The 16,579-nt window shown below is 39.5% G+C and overlaps 1 protein-coding gene across 5 annotated transcripts; it reads right to left on the reverse strand.

Moving 5' to 3' along the window:
• Positions 1–570: 570 nt before the first annotated feature.
• LOC136269415 (serine/arginine repetitive matrix protein 1-like) lies at positions 571–15,803 on the reverse strand. Of its 5 annotated transcripts, none has more exons than XM_066064977.1 (25): positions 15,699–15,803; positions 15,564–15,655; positions 15,382–15,450; positions 14,418–14,539; positions 14,286–14,357; positions 14,127–14,233; positions 11,190–11,257; positions 11,097–11,124; positions 11,015–11,043; positions 10,915–10,962; positions 10,817–10,861; positions 10,073–10,169; positions 9,900–9,929; positions 9,701–9,774; positions 8,562–9,536; positions 8,233–8,271; positions 8,098–8,151; positions 8,004–8,051; positions 7,884–7,952; positions 2,176–2,244; positions 2,044–2,118; positions 1,863–1,979; positions 1,657–1,757; positions 1,547–1,604; positions 571–830 (listed from the first exon to the last, which is right to left on the reverse strand). In XM_066064977.1, the coding sequence occupies exons 3-25, from the start codon at positions 15,448–15,450 to the stop codon at positions 729–731; spliced, it is 2,496 nt and encodes an 831-aa protein (XP_065921049.1). In that variant the 5' UTR covers positions 15,564–15,655; positions 15,699–15,803; the 3' UTR covers positions 571–728. The 5 variants fall into 5 exon arrangements, with proteins under 5 accessions (XP_065921049.1, XP_065921045.1, XP_065921048.1 ...); XM_066064973.1 differs by having other exon boundaries at positions 1,863–1,982; positions 15,699–15,800; XM_066064976.1 differs by having other exon boundaries at positions 1,863–1,982; positions 15,564–15,640; positions 15,699–15,746.
• Positions 15,804–16,579: the final 776 nt, after the last annotated feature.

Below are 16,579 nucleotides of genomic sequence, written 5' to 3' on the forward strand. Positions count from 1 at the left end.
TACACGTAGACACTGATAAATCAAAGTATGACAAGTCCTGTGGGTAGCTATATAGGTGATATGAAATATGGAGCAATAAGTCTTGTCCCCTAGACAACTTGTAGTAGATTATAAACTGTAACTGATGGGCTGAATGGAGTAGAAGTGATTTCTGAGGAGTACAAATTGACATCAGTATTGCAAAGGAGTCATAAAAACTCTTGCAGTTGTAGCAGTATATATGCCACAGCATTCTTACTAGGAAAGTAAGTTGGTGCTGCGTGTGACAAATGCTCTTGACTGTTCTATTAAAGTTTTCAATTTATACACGTATTTGTAGGATATAATGGAGGACCCTAATCTGTATCTTTTTGGTCGGTTGAGCATTACACATGTATATATATATTTTTTGTATAAGTGATGTGTACAGGATATTCTTATATACTCTCAACCTGGATGATAAAAGGACTAGAAAAGCCAATACCACCCCATATACTCATGTATATCAGAGAGTCAGCAGTATGTGAATCAGCTGGTTCTTTCTACCATATTCCTAAGATAAGTAACCACTAGGTATTTTTATATTCAAAGAAAATTGATAAATATTCATCATGACACAGACACGACATATTTACAAAATGTTTTAATTATTATCATCACTAGTGCCATCCTAACACGGAATATAAAAATAGAGATGTATCTGGCAAATTGGAAATTGTGGAGAAGCAGAGTTTTGCAGTGGGTGTGTCTCAACTTCTGGGTATGCATGTGAGTGGAGTGGACCCTCCACTCTTTAGCAACAAGGGAGTTTTCTTGTGATGTTTGATCAAATCTGCTACGGAGTCAAATGGCTAGACAAAAAAAAAACTACTAATAGTATTACTGTATACCAACCAGTCTAAAAAGTGGCATGGAATTTAATTGGTTGGTTGGTGAAATAATATCCCACCAATATTGTCATGATTTTAGAATTCTTGGTGGCTAACAGGAAACCCAATTACCAAACTGTATTGATTCCCAATATATAGAAATCCCCACTGGTATACCATACCAGCTTCTTCCAACACGCTATAGTGCTTGTACAAAAGGAATGTGTATTAAACCCTCTAATAAAGTGCATATTGCAATATTATGGATCATCAATATTGGTGCAGCAAACAGTGTCAAATTATAGAGAACACACGGGAGTACCTCATCTGGCTATGAATCTAGGAAGGAATACTGACTGAACAGTGTTTGACTTAAGCACACTCCAAAACGTGAAGCATAAGCCTGCCAAGACAGTCTGGGGGGCACCCCTGGAAATTTTAGCTCTATTTGGAAGCAATTCTAACTGACAATACCAATGCAAGTTGTTAACTGAAACTTACAGATAACTGTTATATTAGAGTTATTACTGGTGTGATTAGCAGGGATTTTTGTATATTAGGAATCAGCATATTGTCTGTAGCCACAGAGAATTCTAAAACTTTATTTCACCAACCAACCAAATTATACATGCAAGGGCAAATTAATAAACCACACAATACATTAACTGCCTCATACACAGTTTGATATCAGTTCTCACCTTCTCATCTTCTTTGCTTTCTCCCACTACATATTTCTTGTCACTACGGCATCTTATCCTGTGTATATATACACCATAATGGTGAGCGTTAACTGGAGTTACGCATGTACCTTAAATGACGAGTTTTTCCTGCATGCCAAATTGATAATGAATAAAATCCTAGTCTCTTCTCTTCAGCTTTTGAGGGGTCTCTTACTATGAAACAACCATCCTGATGAGAAATACATGTAAATGATTGGAAAAACGTACGCATGTGTGTGTGTGTGTGTGTGCATGCGCAGGTACGTGTCTGTCTGCCCATATGCTTATTGCTTACAGTAGCTTCTTTATCAAGAGCTGCTTCTGTTGCTCTTCGATCAATTTCTCCACGATACCATGGAAACTGTTCCAATGGGTTACTTGGTTTTGCCTGGGTCTGTGGTGGTGGTGCTGGCTGCTGTGAACAAAAAATAAAGCTAAAACTCAAATCCACAATTACTAACTAACACTTTTCTCACCTTAGGTGCATTAAAGTTACTAAGTAGCTTATTACTATTAGGAGCATAAGTATTGCGTCTACCACCGGGACTATCCTATGATGTAATTAACAATTATATAATGTATAATTGATAGTGTACTACAATACTCACCACTTTTGGTTCGGGTGCTGGCATTTTGGTTCCTTTTGATGGCCTAGGAGGGAGGTCTGGTTCTGACGGCTACAGCAACAAATAATTACTAGTATTTACCTCCTGAATTCTCAAATATATGACAATTCTAGTGATGCACAATACACTGTACCTGTATCTCAACAGTTGAGTGGTTGCGACAGTGTACATGTAATAGTTATACCATGGCCGTGAGGGATTTAGCTGATACATACACCCAAAGCAGGAGGGCTGCAGGCCCAAGGCTAAGGATGTATGTATCAACAAAATCTGACACAGTCATGTATAAATGATACACACACGCACGTACGCATGCACGCACGCACACACACACACACCTCAAATCAAAGGAAAGCCAGTGCATATATATATCACATATCGCACTGACTCAAAATGTTAACAAGATATACGCACTGCTACCAGTGCGTATATCTCGTTAACTTGAGACATTGCACACCTAATAGGAATGCACACTATATCCAGAAATCATCAGATTTCTTTGATGTTATACTGTTATCCTCTTCACTTATATAGGGAATCAAGCAAGCTGTGATTGTGAGACTTAATTTTAATACATCAACAGTAGTTTGTTTTTTTTACTTTTTGTAAATGTAGCAATTAAAGTAGCATAATCTCTTAAAATTAATAAAATCAAACTACTGTTTGATGTATTAAAATTGAATCCCACAATCACAGTTTCTTTGGAAAAATTCAATCCCACAATCACAGCTTACTTGGTTCCCTATATAATAGAAGGGTATAGCAACTAAAGATTTTGCCAATTAGGTGAGTCTACATACTACATATTAGTTATTCCACGGGCACTCGTGCTTTGCCTGTATATACACATTCGGGCCTGTGGCCCTCGTGCTTGTGCATACATATCAGGCAAAGCACTCATGCTCGTGGTATAACTATTACTTATAGAACTTTGTGTGGGCGAGATCAAAGGAAAAGGTGTACTTTAAATTTCATAAAGTACACTCTCAGCCGGCCAACAGTGCTTCATGACCACAAAGAGTGCTTTATTGAACGAATAAAGCACTCATTGTGGGCAATAAAGCACAGTTGCCCACGTGCTTTAGTGTAGGTTAATAGCCTGTGGGGCTTGCACCAGTACGACTAATCACCCACGCCGGTAAAGGCTGATAGCCTCGCCGCGCTGAGTGATCAATCACCCCAGTCAATATGAGTTTTACCACTGGATTACTTTTATAGACATACCTAAATGCTTCGATGATGGGTGGGAGAAGGTAACGTTGCTGTTACGTTTGTTAGTGTAAATGGACAAGTCCTGGAGATAAAAAATTATTTCACTGTGACTCACAATAGAATCGATTGTGGGTTGCGAGCAAAACCTGCCAAAATACGCGATGAACGTCTACTATGCCAAACTATGGTGAAATATGTGTGAGTTACTTTGTTAAACTAGTTCGTGTACGTTCAGGCTGCTAATAGTTCGTGCAACGCGTGTTAATTACGAGTCCTAGTGTATGGTGAAGCTACACAACTAGAAAGTTCCATAAATCATTTAAAGCATAGCCTTGCTCGTGCTATATGAAAAATAAAGTACTCGGCATTTGGCATCGATGCTAATAAAGCACTCGGCTTCGCCTCGTACTTTATTAGCATCTCGGCCGCGCACCTCGTACTTTAATTTTCATATAGCACTCGCGGCTATGCTTTAACATATACATATCCCTCTAGGCACACTCACCTGATAGGTGAAAGAACTACAGAGCATTCACCCAGTTCCTTTTATACATCAGTATCTAATGATCGATAGTGGTTTTAATTTAAACACAGGTTAAACAGGGTTAACTAATAGGTTGAGGTCTACACATTGTTGGAATACTCTGTCCCAAGGATATCTTAGCAGGGGCAACAATGCAATGTCAATTAAGCATACTGGTCTGTCAACAAAGAGACAGCTTGTCAACAAAAACACATTCTAGTACACATTCCAAGGCTGGCCTATAAATATCACAGAGCAAAAACAGCCAGCACAGTCTTTGTGAGCTGAGCAGCAAGCTTGCAGCAGAATTTACTTCTTTACTAACTTCTGAGTATAGTAAGTGTCAAACTAGATCGACCAAGTTTTACTTGCATCTGAGAATGGCCAGCGATGAATATACCTGGCCAGGAGTACAGAGTGTAGAAAGGCTAATGTTAAGCATGGGCAGCCATGGACGGGTGGTCATGGCCAGTGTCCAGTGGTAGCAGGCAGACTGCTGTTATACAATCAGGTGTGACCATAGACGGGTGGTCTTCACAGTCGGTTGCCCGAACCAGGTCTTGTTATACACTTTGTGTAGTGCACAGCTAGCTGCCGGGTGGTACTTAAAAGTGTTGCTCTATTCAGGCTCTGCCACTGATTCACTAGAGTTACCACCGATAATTCTAGAGCTGTACTGATAATCGGATCAGCCACCGATATGGCATTTTTTGCCAATATCGGCATCGGTACAGAACAGTAGGCAGACCGATATCGATATTTATACAGCAATAGTTTGTACATAAACGGATTATACTATTGGTTTTCTATGTTATCCATGTGGCTGTTCAATGGCAGTGGCTTATTGCTCACTCTACAGCAAGCGCTACGCTACGAGAAGCCATACAAATATGCACAATTCTAGTGTTTGTTGCTGGAAAGCTTATCAGTCTTAAATGAAACGGTTATTATTATATAGTACCTTTGTAATATAAAAGAACAGTCACAGGATAACCAAGGAAACCTACTGTACCAGCAAGCCAATAAAAAGCGGAGTAATGCAGAAATATCCGTTTATGGCTTCATGGGAGTATACATGAAATGTTTGTGGGTGCCTAATTATCTGGATTGCACAATAGAAACCCACCACAGGCACAGAGTGAGCAATGAGTATGTCCACATGTTGTAGAAAGGTAAATGTACCATGAAACCACCTAACTTCAAAGGCAAATTCCAGGGTACATATCTTATAAACCCTGGCTGGCCATGGTACATTTAAGTTAAACCATGGCTGGGTATGGTACATTTAAATTAAACCATGGTTGGTCATGGTACATTACATATACCATGGCCTTGATATCTGATGAGGTAACGTTGTTTGTTTTTATAAGAATCCTGGCAGTATTCGATTGTGGGAGTTTATTATTACTCACGTGATGAAAACCATGAACCCGATTTTGCATTCTACAGCACTCATACGAAGGCGATTCAACACCCTTACCACCCTATAAGTTGACAAACGGAAGTTTAAGGTGAGAACTAGTGTCATGGTTAATTTACAATCGCGCGTCCGCGTGTTTGACTACATACCACGCCCACTTTTCGTATATCACGAGGTAACCACTCTACAGCAAAGTTTACCCTCTGGATGTTTAAAAAACGTTGTAAACAGTGGTTAAACGATGTAGCAACTTTGAAACACTTGTTAAATCGCAAAATTGAGTGTTTCCGTGATATTCATGGGATTTGCCCGTTTATGTTAACAAACGTAACTGCAACGTTACTTGCTGCTGACCCACAATCAAATTTTACAAGACTCTCTATATAATAAATCCAGCAGGTTGCCTCGTATTGGCTTGGGTGATTGGTCGCCCACCACAGTAGGCTATTAGCCTACATGGTACATATTAGTTGTATCACGTGCCCTCGGGTACATGATACAACTATTACATGTACACATTTGCATAGATTATCTATGACTTTTGTTTGTATTAAATGCAAATATCGGATCGACAGTGGGCTGCAGCAAGGGGTATCAAAAAATGGGGGGAGCTGAACTTGACCATTTATGGCTGCTGTTTACCTTCCCAACTCCCTGCAACTCCTGTCATCAAGCAAACATATCAAGGAGTGGACCAAGGGTCAAAAGGAAAACGACCAACACTAATTAAGCTTTACACAAAGCACCACAAATATTGCGATTGTGGGATCCGGTAACATTTTGTACTAAAGTAAGCCTATTAACTTTGCTATTGGGACAGCAAGTTAATATATTAGTTAAGACTACAAGTTACTCGCCTATTTAAATCTAGTTGTCCTCTTTGTGTTGTTCTTGATCTGCTCAATGGCTGACACATGGTAGATAGAAACACACATCTATGCATTTCTCAAGCAATTATTTTAGTGATTATTCATCGCTTAGTAACTCTCTACTAGTCGAAACTTAGCAACTATGCTGAGTCTAGCCTAACTTGTAACCCCAAACCCATAATTAAACGCTCCATGTCACTTAAATATAACAAGTCAAAGCATATCATATCTTTAAACTGGTTGGGCATCAAAGCCATGAGCAAACCACATTCCCATGGCAATATGTGAGTTAAACCCCAAGCGGCGCCTTTGAACACCCACACATATATAGTAAATCCTGGTCACCAAAAATTCTCGACTTTATTAACATGTACAGTGACTTGTATTACTATAATAATTTGCATTGCATGGTTATTAAGAAGAGGGACCAAAATTATGGATTGTATTGGCTTCAATAATCAGGTGGTCTTATTAATGAGGTATGAAGTACACCTTAGCTATGTTTGGGACCTACTTGACATGGTCACTATAATGAGGTGGTCTTATTAATGAGGTCATGAAGTACACCTTAGCTATGTTTGGGACCTACTTGACATGGTCACTATAATCAGGTGGTCTTATTAATGAGGTATGAAGTACTCCTTCCTCCCTCGAACAATTATTCAATGGAACTCCCTCCAAATTCCACCAATAAATTAATGTCTTTTGTGGTCAATATAATTATTATCAAACGATGCTAGCTATGTTTGGGACCTACTTGACATGGTCACTATAATGAGGTGGTCTTATTAATGAGGTCATGAAGTACACCTTAGCTATGTTTGGGACCTACTTGACATGGTCACTATAATGAGGTGGTCTTATTAATGAGGTCATGAAGTACAGTTTAGCTATGTTTGGGACCTACTTGACATGGTCACTATAATGAGGTGGTCTTATTAATGAGGTCATGAAGGACACCTTAGCTATGTTTGGGACCTACTTGACATGGTCACTATAATGAGGTGGTCTTATTAATGAGGTCATGAAGTACAGTTTAGCTATGTTTGGGACCTACTTGACATGGTCACTATAATGAGGTGGTCTTATTAATGAGGTCATGAAGGACACCTTAGCTATGTTTGGGACCTACTTAACATGGTCACTATAATGAGGTGGTCTTATTAATGAGGTTATGAAGTACACCTTAGCTATGTTTGGGACCTACTTGACATGGTCACTATAATGAGGTGGTCTTATTAATGAGGTCATGAAGGACACCTTAGCTATGTTTGGGACCTACTTGACATGGTCACTATAATGAGGTGGTCTTATTAATAAGGTTATGAAGTACACCTTAGCTATGTTTGGGACCTACTTGACATGGTCACTATAATGAGGTGGTCTTATTAATGAGGTCATGAAGGACACCTTAGCTATGTTTGGGACCTACTTGACATGGTCACTATAATGAGGTGGTCTTATTAATGAGGTCATGAAGTACACCTTAGCTATGTTTGGGACCTACTTGACATGGTCACTATAATGAGGTGGTCTTATTAATGAGGTCATGAAGTACACCTTAGCTATGTTTGGGACCTACTTAACATGGTCACTATAATGAGGTGATCTTATTAATGGGGAAACCGTTAAATGAGCCTTCAATGTATAAACTACATTTGCTTACACGTCGAATTTCTCGTGGTGGCAATGATGGAGAACCCTGATGGACTTGTGGGCTGGGTGCAGCAGGAAACTAGCGATGATGTGACACATGGCAAAGACAACGAAAGAAAAATTATCATACTTTGCCAGGTATTTGTGGAGGTGGATCATAATTCTCTTCACTAAAGTCCTGAAAGAAATAAAATGACAAAATATACACACACACATGCACACACCTCTTGGTCATTGTTATTATGCATCATGGGTGGCTCATATGTATCTTCCTCTATCTGGAGACAGTGATATATAATAACTCACATGTACAACAGCCAACCAAAGCAACACAACCACAGCCCCACCCTTTAGCTCACCAATTGCTGATGAATATCAGGTGGATCATAATTATCCTCCTGTAGAGACAAGCACAACATTACCAGTTAAGTAATGTTGTCAGGAGCCCATATCCACCTCAGGACATGTACATATACACTTATAAACACTTATATGCAGGGTCTTCCTTACAGAGCAGCAGGGTGATAAAGCAAAACTTTACCAAGTCTAAAATGGTTGTTGGTTCTGCCATATGGCAGTCAGTTTAAAGAGGGTGGCCACTAAGTGAAGTTTCACTGTACTAATCAAATCATATACACGGTATATCTTGCGTATGCAAAATACATAACACAACAGAGTTGTCACTTACATCAATCGGTACACTTGAAACTGGTGGAGGCATTGGAGGACGCTTGCCAATTGAGGGAGAAACAGCTGGCTGTTTGGCACCAAATCGGGATGGCTTAGTGTTACGGTCGGGCAATCGAGGAGCAGAACTATCATCCATCCGTGGCGGTGGCAGCTCATGGCGGCTAGGCAAGGCAGGTGCATTGTTTACTTTAACTTGTGGCTTGGGACTATGCGGTAAAGTCTTTGCTTTGTAATCAACAGGTGGCTTGCTCAAAGCTGGGTTACCACCCTGCTTCCTATCAAAACTACCACCCCACCTAGGTGACTTTGGTGGCTCTTCCTCAGTGCTACTAGCAGAAAACATTTTCATACGATCTTTAATACTCGTTCCACCAGTTTCTGGTTGATCTGATGCTTCCACAGGTGGCAGGGGTGGCGGCTTAAAACCTTTCTTGTCTATTTTCTGTTGCTTTTCCTCCTCTTTAGCTCTTAACTGGCGTAATTCAGGAGAGATATCTCCTTCGCCAGATTTAGATGTCTTGCGTTGCCTTGCCCTTTCATACCGGTCCCTCAAATGAGAAGGAATGTGGTCCAACTTTACTTCTTCTTCATAGTCTGCTGGCTGTTGTGTGCCTTTGACTGGAGCTAGGTTCCGCGGTGGAAGCTGCGGGCTTACATTGTCACTCTTTGTGAAGGCAGGCTTAACCGGTAGCTTGGGACTGGCAGGTCGCTTCACTGGTTGCTCAGGTACTGCAATAGTAGAAGGTGAATCAAACTTTTTGCCAAAGTTTCCAGAAACAGTTTTGTTGTTTGATGAAGGAAGATTGGAGTTTATGTCATGTTTAGGAGCTGCTGTATTGTTTTCAAACATTTTTCGTTGTTCAAAAACCTTCGATGATGGTTTGGTGGCAGAAATGTTTCTGCTTTGAGATGTGGGGAGAGCATGTGTATCAGTTTTGATAGGAGCCCTCATCATTGGAGCCTTGGATATAGGCTGCCGGAAAATAAACACCATTACACATATACAAGGGCAATTTAATTAACAAAAACACACCTAAACACACCACACTAAGCTACTACATGCACACAAACCACCATGGTTAACATTCTTCATTTACCCAGAAAAAAGGTAGCCATAGTAAGTCTGGTAACCCTTACTTGTGCGGTTGTCGGCATTGTATCCTTCACTTCAGGAGGAGGTGGTTGATAAGCTGGAGCGTGCCCTTGAGCCTCTGTGAGATGAACATTAAAAACTATCATTTACAAAACTAATATTGAACAAGCAAGTAAACCAGCTAAGCCACTCAAGTTTGTATCATGAACCATGCAATTATGTGTTTTATGGTAATCGACTCACCTTCTGGCGGCACATCGTATATGTCATCCTTACAATAGACCATGCAATTACAACAGTATGATAACAAATAATGAACTCACCTCTGTGAGTGTTATGGTGGGGGTAAAAGTGGACACATGGGCAATGATAGACATATAAAGGATGTTGGGTTAGTAAGGGACACAATCTCTTACCGTTTCCGCCATAATCTTCTTCTTGGGGAGGATAAGAGTATTGAAATTCAGGGGGAACGTCATATACATCTCCTTCATCATCATCATCGTATTCGTCCTAACAACAAGTGTGTTAATTGTAATATTAAACACACATACATATACACACACAGAGCAAAGCCTTCAGCTGCCGTGCTAGCACGGTCACGCCTACCCAGTGAACCAGCACTGGGGCACCTGTGTGCTACTCAGGTGCTAGGAGTCAGCGCAGGCAAATCCTCCTTGGGCAGGACTAGTAACCTGCAGGAGGCCCACAGGTGAAGGTGTGGCCCACCTGGACCTTCACCTGCCGTGTGAGACATGGACAGTTGATATTTGCTTTCCCAGTTAATACCAGGTATCCATTGATGTTACAGCTGGGTGGACTGCTTTCCCAGTTGACGCCAGGCAACCAGGTCCCCATTTAAACAGCTGGGTAGACTGGAACAATGTGAGTACAGTTTCTTGCTCATGGAAACAACAACGCCAATTTGGCATAACTGAGCATCGGACCAGGAACCTTTTAATTACCAAGCTGATGCTAGCCACTTGGCTATGCTGCCTCACTCACACACACACACATGCACACACGTACAGCACACAAACACACACTAAATGCACTACACTACATACAAACACACACGCACTACACACACTGACACACACATGAACTACATACACACACACTGCACACACGTACTACACTATACACACACATACACTCACTAAATACTGCTGTTCTAATGCAGACTGTTGTGGAGTATTATCATCCTAATACACACATATTACAACATCATTACACAACAAGACCATAAATTTTTTACCCTCAAACCAAATGCATGAAACTTGGCCTGTAGCATCCTAATAGTATCCTATGATAAAATATCACATAATCATCCCAGATCACAAGCACATAACACTCACATTTTTCTCATCATGCTGAGGTGGTGCACCTGTAACAAAGGAAACAATGAGGAGTTGTAAGAGTGAAGCACATCTCACATACCTCCTCCTGTGTCATCGTCAAATCCCTCCTGTTGGGGGAATGTACATAATTTATTGTGTAGTGGGTGTGTTTGCGTGTGTGTGCCTTCCTCACATCATCATCGTCATAGTCAGTATCATCGAAAGAGTCATCATAGTACCCATCACCATCTTCCTCTTGTCCTACATCATTATATCCTTATTCATAGGGACCAATAAAATATTTTAATTATATTAGAGATGTACCACACCACACCACACCACATACACATGCACACACAACACATTTGTGTGACATACACAAGTACACCTTTCTTGTACAAACCAGTAGATTACATACATACCCATGCTATAGTATGTACAAGTTGACAGCTAAAAATGAAAGTTTCTCAAGTGAATTAACATATCACCCAACCAGATGAATAGTGGTGACAGTAAACATGTCAACAACAGACACTTGTGGTTTGGCTCCATTACAAGTTCGGGAATAGGTTGTAATGGATCCTGTACTTTATGGCTTCCCCCCAGAGGAAATGTATGGTGAAAATTTGAATGGCCATAAATATTATGTCATGCAGTTGAACAAAAAAATTTTGAAATATTTTTAGTGGGTCAAGCAGTGCTACTAATGAGCCAAATTTCAAGATTGTGCGTAATTCCATTAATGAGTTTTTACATGTTTTTGAGGATCCAGCTCAACGCGTACATACTATACAGGTGTGCCCCATGAAGCAGAAACAATTGTTCATGAAATAGCTTTTTGTAAAGTGTAATTCCGTCAATGAGTTTTTAAAATGTTTTTGAGGATCCCATGCATGTGGACTTGCCCAGACTACTCACACGATTACTCACACGATTACTCACATGATTACTCACACGATTACTCATAGTACCTTCATACCTCAGAAAGCTCCAAACTCAAGAAGCACCATCAAGGGAAGCAATTGAAGCCATTAACAGTAGACTCGAGCAATAGCCCGGGCTTCTATTTGAGACCAGGCGTTTATCTTCCAAAGATGCTGGAACCCCCCTGGATTATAATTGAGACAGGCGTTTAATTGAATGCGGCTTTTGTACAAAGAAATACGGTACGTACTCCAGTCTTGGTAAAGTAAGTCCTTGATAATTTTACTGGAACACTACTTTTTAGCATACATTAAAGTTTATATTCTTCACAGTGGCCAAAAATCCATTGCCCCTTAAGTTATTAAAGTACAAGGAAAAATTAGATTAGGGATAAAAAAAAGTAGCAAACAAGGAAATAGCTAAAAAGTGGCGAAACAAGGAAACTTCAGTCTATAACAACCATGACTGAATTAGGGATTAAATGTGAACTAGTATATCTGCAGGTGTAGGCAACCTTCCTTGTTTCACTACTTTTTTCTTTGATCCCTAATCCAACTTAAATTCCTAATTTTTCCTTCTACTTGTTTCTTAACATAATTGACAAATGAACCATCACACACCACAGTAAAAGAAAGAATGGCACCAGGAATGTCATAAAAGTAATTTTGCGTCAGAACATGCACCCCAATAATCAATTACATAATGGAAAGGGACAGTACATCAAGTAATTATTTACTACATAATTCACCTAAAACACAGCAAAAGGCTCTGCCTGTATGGATGCTTCCCTAAGATACCTACACACATACAAAACACCAGCTGCCCTATAGTCAAGTACAAGACAAAGCAAAGCCATCGGTGATAAGTACTTTTGTCTTCTGTATAGACTACTCTACTACACACAACCTCTATAACTGGTCCTAACAGAGCACTACAAGAGAATTTTCAGTTTGACAGGATCGGTGCATAAATACTTCATTGATATATGTATACTGGTGATAATACAAAAACAACATTTTACTTGTATAAAAGATATAAATAATAAATCAACACATACGTAGTCGATTGATCAATTACTTGTTCAAATACCAAAGACAGAAATACTGTCATGCACATCTGACTTCGGTCACAATATTGTGTAAGCCACTGTATACAAAGCTGTACAAGTATCAAGAATTGCTGAAACAGCTTACAGATATAGAGAGAGCCACTACATATTCTTGTGTGCAATAATAGTACAAGCCCTTCTGTTACAAACATTTACTCAGCATAACCAATAGCACAGAAGAAGACTAGGAAAGGCAGCGGTGTACCATGCAATACATTAGGTACTGCAGTGCTTGTGATATTGTTTTTAAAAGGGACACGCCTGACCTACCAAACCAATGGAATCTGGCCTACAACACGAGCAGGGATCTAACCCCGGACATTAGCATTAACAGCTCATCGTGCAAATGTTGGAGTGATTAGGTTTTTGAATCTAAACAGCATTCTTGTGAGGTGTTCAACAAACATAACATATTTTGTGTGCAGATAATTTACATTGCTCCATCCCGTATGCATATGATACATCTTTCATTACACAAACATGCACCACTTGCTGTCAAATATGGCTGCTGCACAGAAGTGAGAGGGAATGAATACCATAACACGGACACTTTGGGATCAACTAAAGTGCTCTGACTATCGAGATGTCTGGATTATCCAGGTAAGTTTATGTATTAATTAATGGGCTACTTTGGAGCTTAACTGGCTCACTCACTTTTAGGAATTAATAAAAAGCTCCATTGTAAACATAAGAACTCACTGCTAGTTAAATAACCAAATGCAGTGTGCATGTTTAAGTGTCAAATGGTTATCTACTATACTAAACAGCCTCAAAAGTCACAACTTTTGGGTTTGTGTTTAGGTTAGCTTCAACAGAAATAGACATACTAATCAACATACAGCATTATGTTTGAATAACAGACTCAATCAGCACTTCAAGATCACCAATTCATCAATTTTAAGTATATATGTATGAGACAAAAAAAATTCTTTCTCATACAAAATCAGCGTGCATTGGAAGAATATACTTCTAATTTGCTATACGCTTACAAATTTTTCATATCCATTATCATGCATGCACAAGACACATGTATAAAGCCTACAATATTGAAATTTCCTACTTATTTCAAATTCCATGCACAACTGCATAATCACATACCATCCATATACTCGTCATTCGCTGTCGGTTTTGGTCGCTCTGGTAATGGTGGCGGCGGCGAAGTACTATCTTCATGTCTGCTACTACGATGTTTTCTCCTGGTCTCACTACAGAAACAGGAGGATATATTCACAAATCTTTACAATATATTTCACTCACTTGTGACTTGATCTTTGAGGAACTTTACCTAGTGCACTGCCAGGAAGTCTAGCAATGGCTACCTTAAGACCACTACATTTCATAACAAACAAAAAAAATACAAAGAATAGCTAGTGAGTGTAGATGTCTTACTCTCTCTTGTTAGCATCAGACAAGCATGGATATGCCCGTAATTGAGATGCTGTCATGCTTAGCAACGTGTTGCCATCAACACGATTACTCCGAAAGTCTTGAGCACAGTCACCAAATCCAACCTGACACACATACAACACAAAATAACATCAACCATAAACAAATTAGAACTACATAAGTTATTGACAATGGAATTAGATGTATAGTACAACAGGTGTATTTACTGGACTTACCACAAATACAATTTCCTTCTATTCAATTATACACATAAAACTCCCTTACACAATACTTGTAAAATGACAATAAATTTACTCCATAAAAAGAATTTGTCTACACTTCTGGTACTACTTAATACACTGTCAAAGAACCAACAGTTGATACAAGGGCTTCACGTGACAGAATTAAAATTATGATCAATTGCTATTTTACGACATGATGCCTCCCAGCACACATTTAACAAGTACATCAATATTGTGAAACCTTTCATGACAAACTCTTAGAAATTAAGGCTAAGAAAAAGATTGGAGTCTCAACAGGTTCAGCTGAATTGGCTCCATACAATAATAACCTGCATGGAAGAACAGCATTTAGCTGAATGCAGGAAGTCTAAATAGACGATATGCACACTTTATTACTCGAACGAAAAATGATCAATTAAGCGTAAACGGCGCAAAACTCAACGGTAACTTAAAAGCAGAAGTCCCATACAAAAGCATGGGAAGCAAATGCAGCTCGAGCAACAACTCACCACTCGAGCTAAGGGCAGGCCATCTTGCTTGCCATACACTTCTTTCTGTGCTGCGCCGTTTACACTTAATTGATCATTTTTCGTTCGAGTAATAAAGTGTGCATATCATCTACTAAAAAGTACACCTCTAAAGGAGGAAATTAAGCCCCTTACATTTTGCAGAAAATTCTCAGTCCAGAAGTGTTATAGGAAAGGTTTCACTGCTTGTTTGCTTACCTCCTGGAGCCACAGTGCCACATCACGTGCTCCCCAACCCCTGATCTTCTGTTCTGGCTGATTGTTCATCTAAACATTAACAGCAAACAAAATTGGTGTGAACAATAATACTTTACGAGTACATCACACGATGCATTAAACCAGGTACAATTATGAACAAGAAAATTCCGTGAAAAATTTACTATTTTCCTTTGACAAAAGCATCTACTAAGCGGCCTTCTCACAAGTAGACAAAAGCTGCTAGGTTAATTCTATCTTACTAGTATGGCAGCCTCTATTATATAACAAATAAGGCACAACAAAGCGAATCAACAAACCTTGTAAACGTCCCGAATATCTTGGCCTTTCGGATAATTAGAACCAGAATATCGACTGGTTCGCTAAACTGTGGTATTGTGGTATTCGGTTTGTGTCGGATCACTTTCGATTGATAGATTGATTATGTATGGTAACTTAACACAGAAATACCCTCTTATATATGGTGAAACGAGAACTGTAATGTGTGCAAACTAGTCGCATTTGTGTACTTCAATTTGTGACATCACTAACCATAGAGATGACGTCAATTATCGCGGATTGCACATCCGTGGTCACCAATGTCTGTGGTGTCACGTGAAAATGAGCCAATGAGAACGAAATTTGAATGGAAGTCCTCACATTTGATTGGCTATTTGGTCGAATCCAAAAAAAATTATGACCGGATGTGCAATCTGCCATAGAATGCTAGATTTGTCTGTAACTACACCCTCACGTGCATTAATTTTATGTTGCACAACATTGTCATCAATGATAGTTTTCATTCATCTATTATTGATTGACATGGCAGAGGGAAAAAGATAGCTACTCAAGATTAGTCAGACCGCTTTTTTTTCTTTTTGTGTGGGGGTGGAGTTAGTCTCGTACCTAGACAGTGTTTTTGTGGGGGCAGAGACACACAAAAAGAAAAATGTGGTCTGAGCACAAGACTAACTCAAGATATCAATAGTCCATAAAGCATTAAATTATTTAAATCAGTGTAATGATTTGATCCAGGATGACAAATAGTCTGGTTCCGCCCACCCCTTCACAAAAAGTAAGGATCTGGTAAAATACAAATACCAAATCATTTCAAAAGACAGCGTATGTTATGTAATGCTTGTTACGTCAGATGATTGCACTTCAATTCGAGCAAAAGCATTGTGTTGCCAAGGTGATTTCT

Source organism: Dysidea avara, chromosome 10 (assembly GCF_963678975.1).
Source record: "Dysidea avara chromosome 10, odDysAvar1.4, whole genome shotgun sequence".
In the NCBI taxonomy this organism is placed as follows: domain Eukaryota; kingdom Metazoa; phylum Porifera; class Demospongiae; order Dictyoceratida; family Dysideidae; genus Dysidea; species Dysidea avara.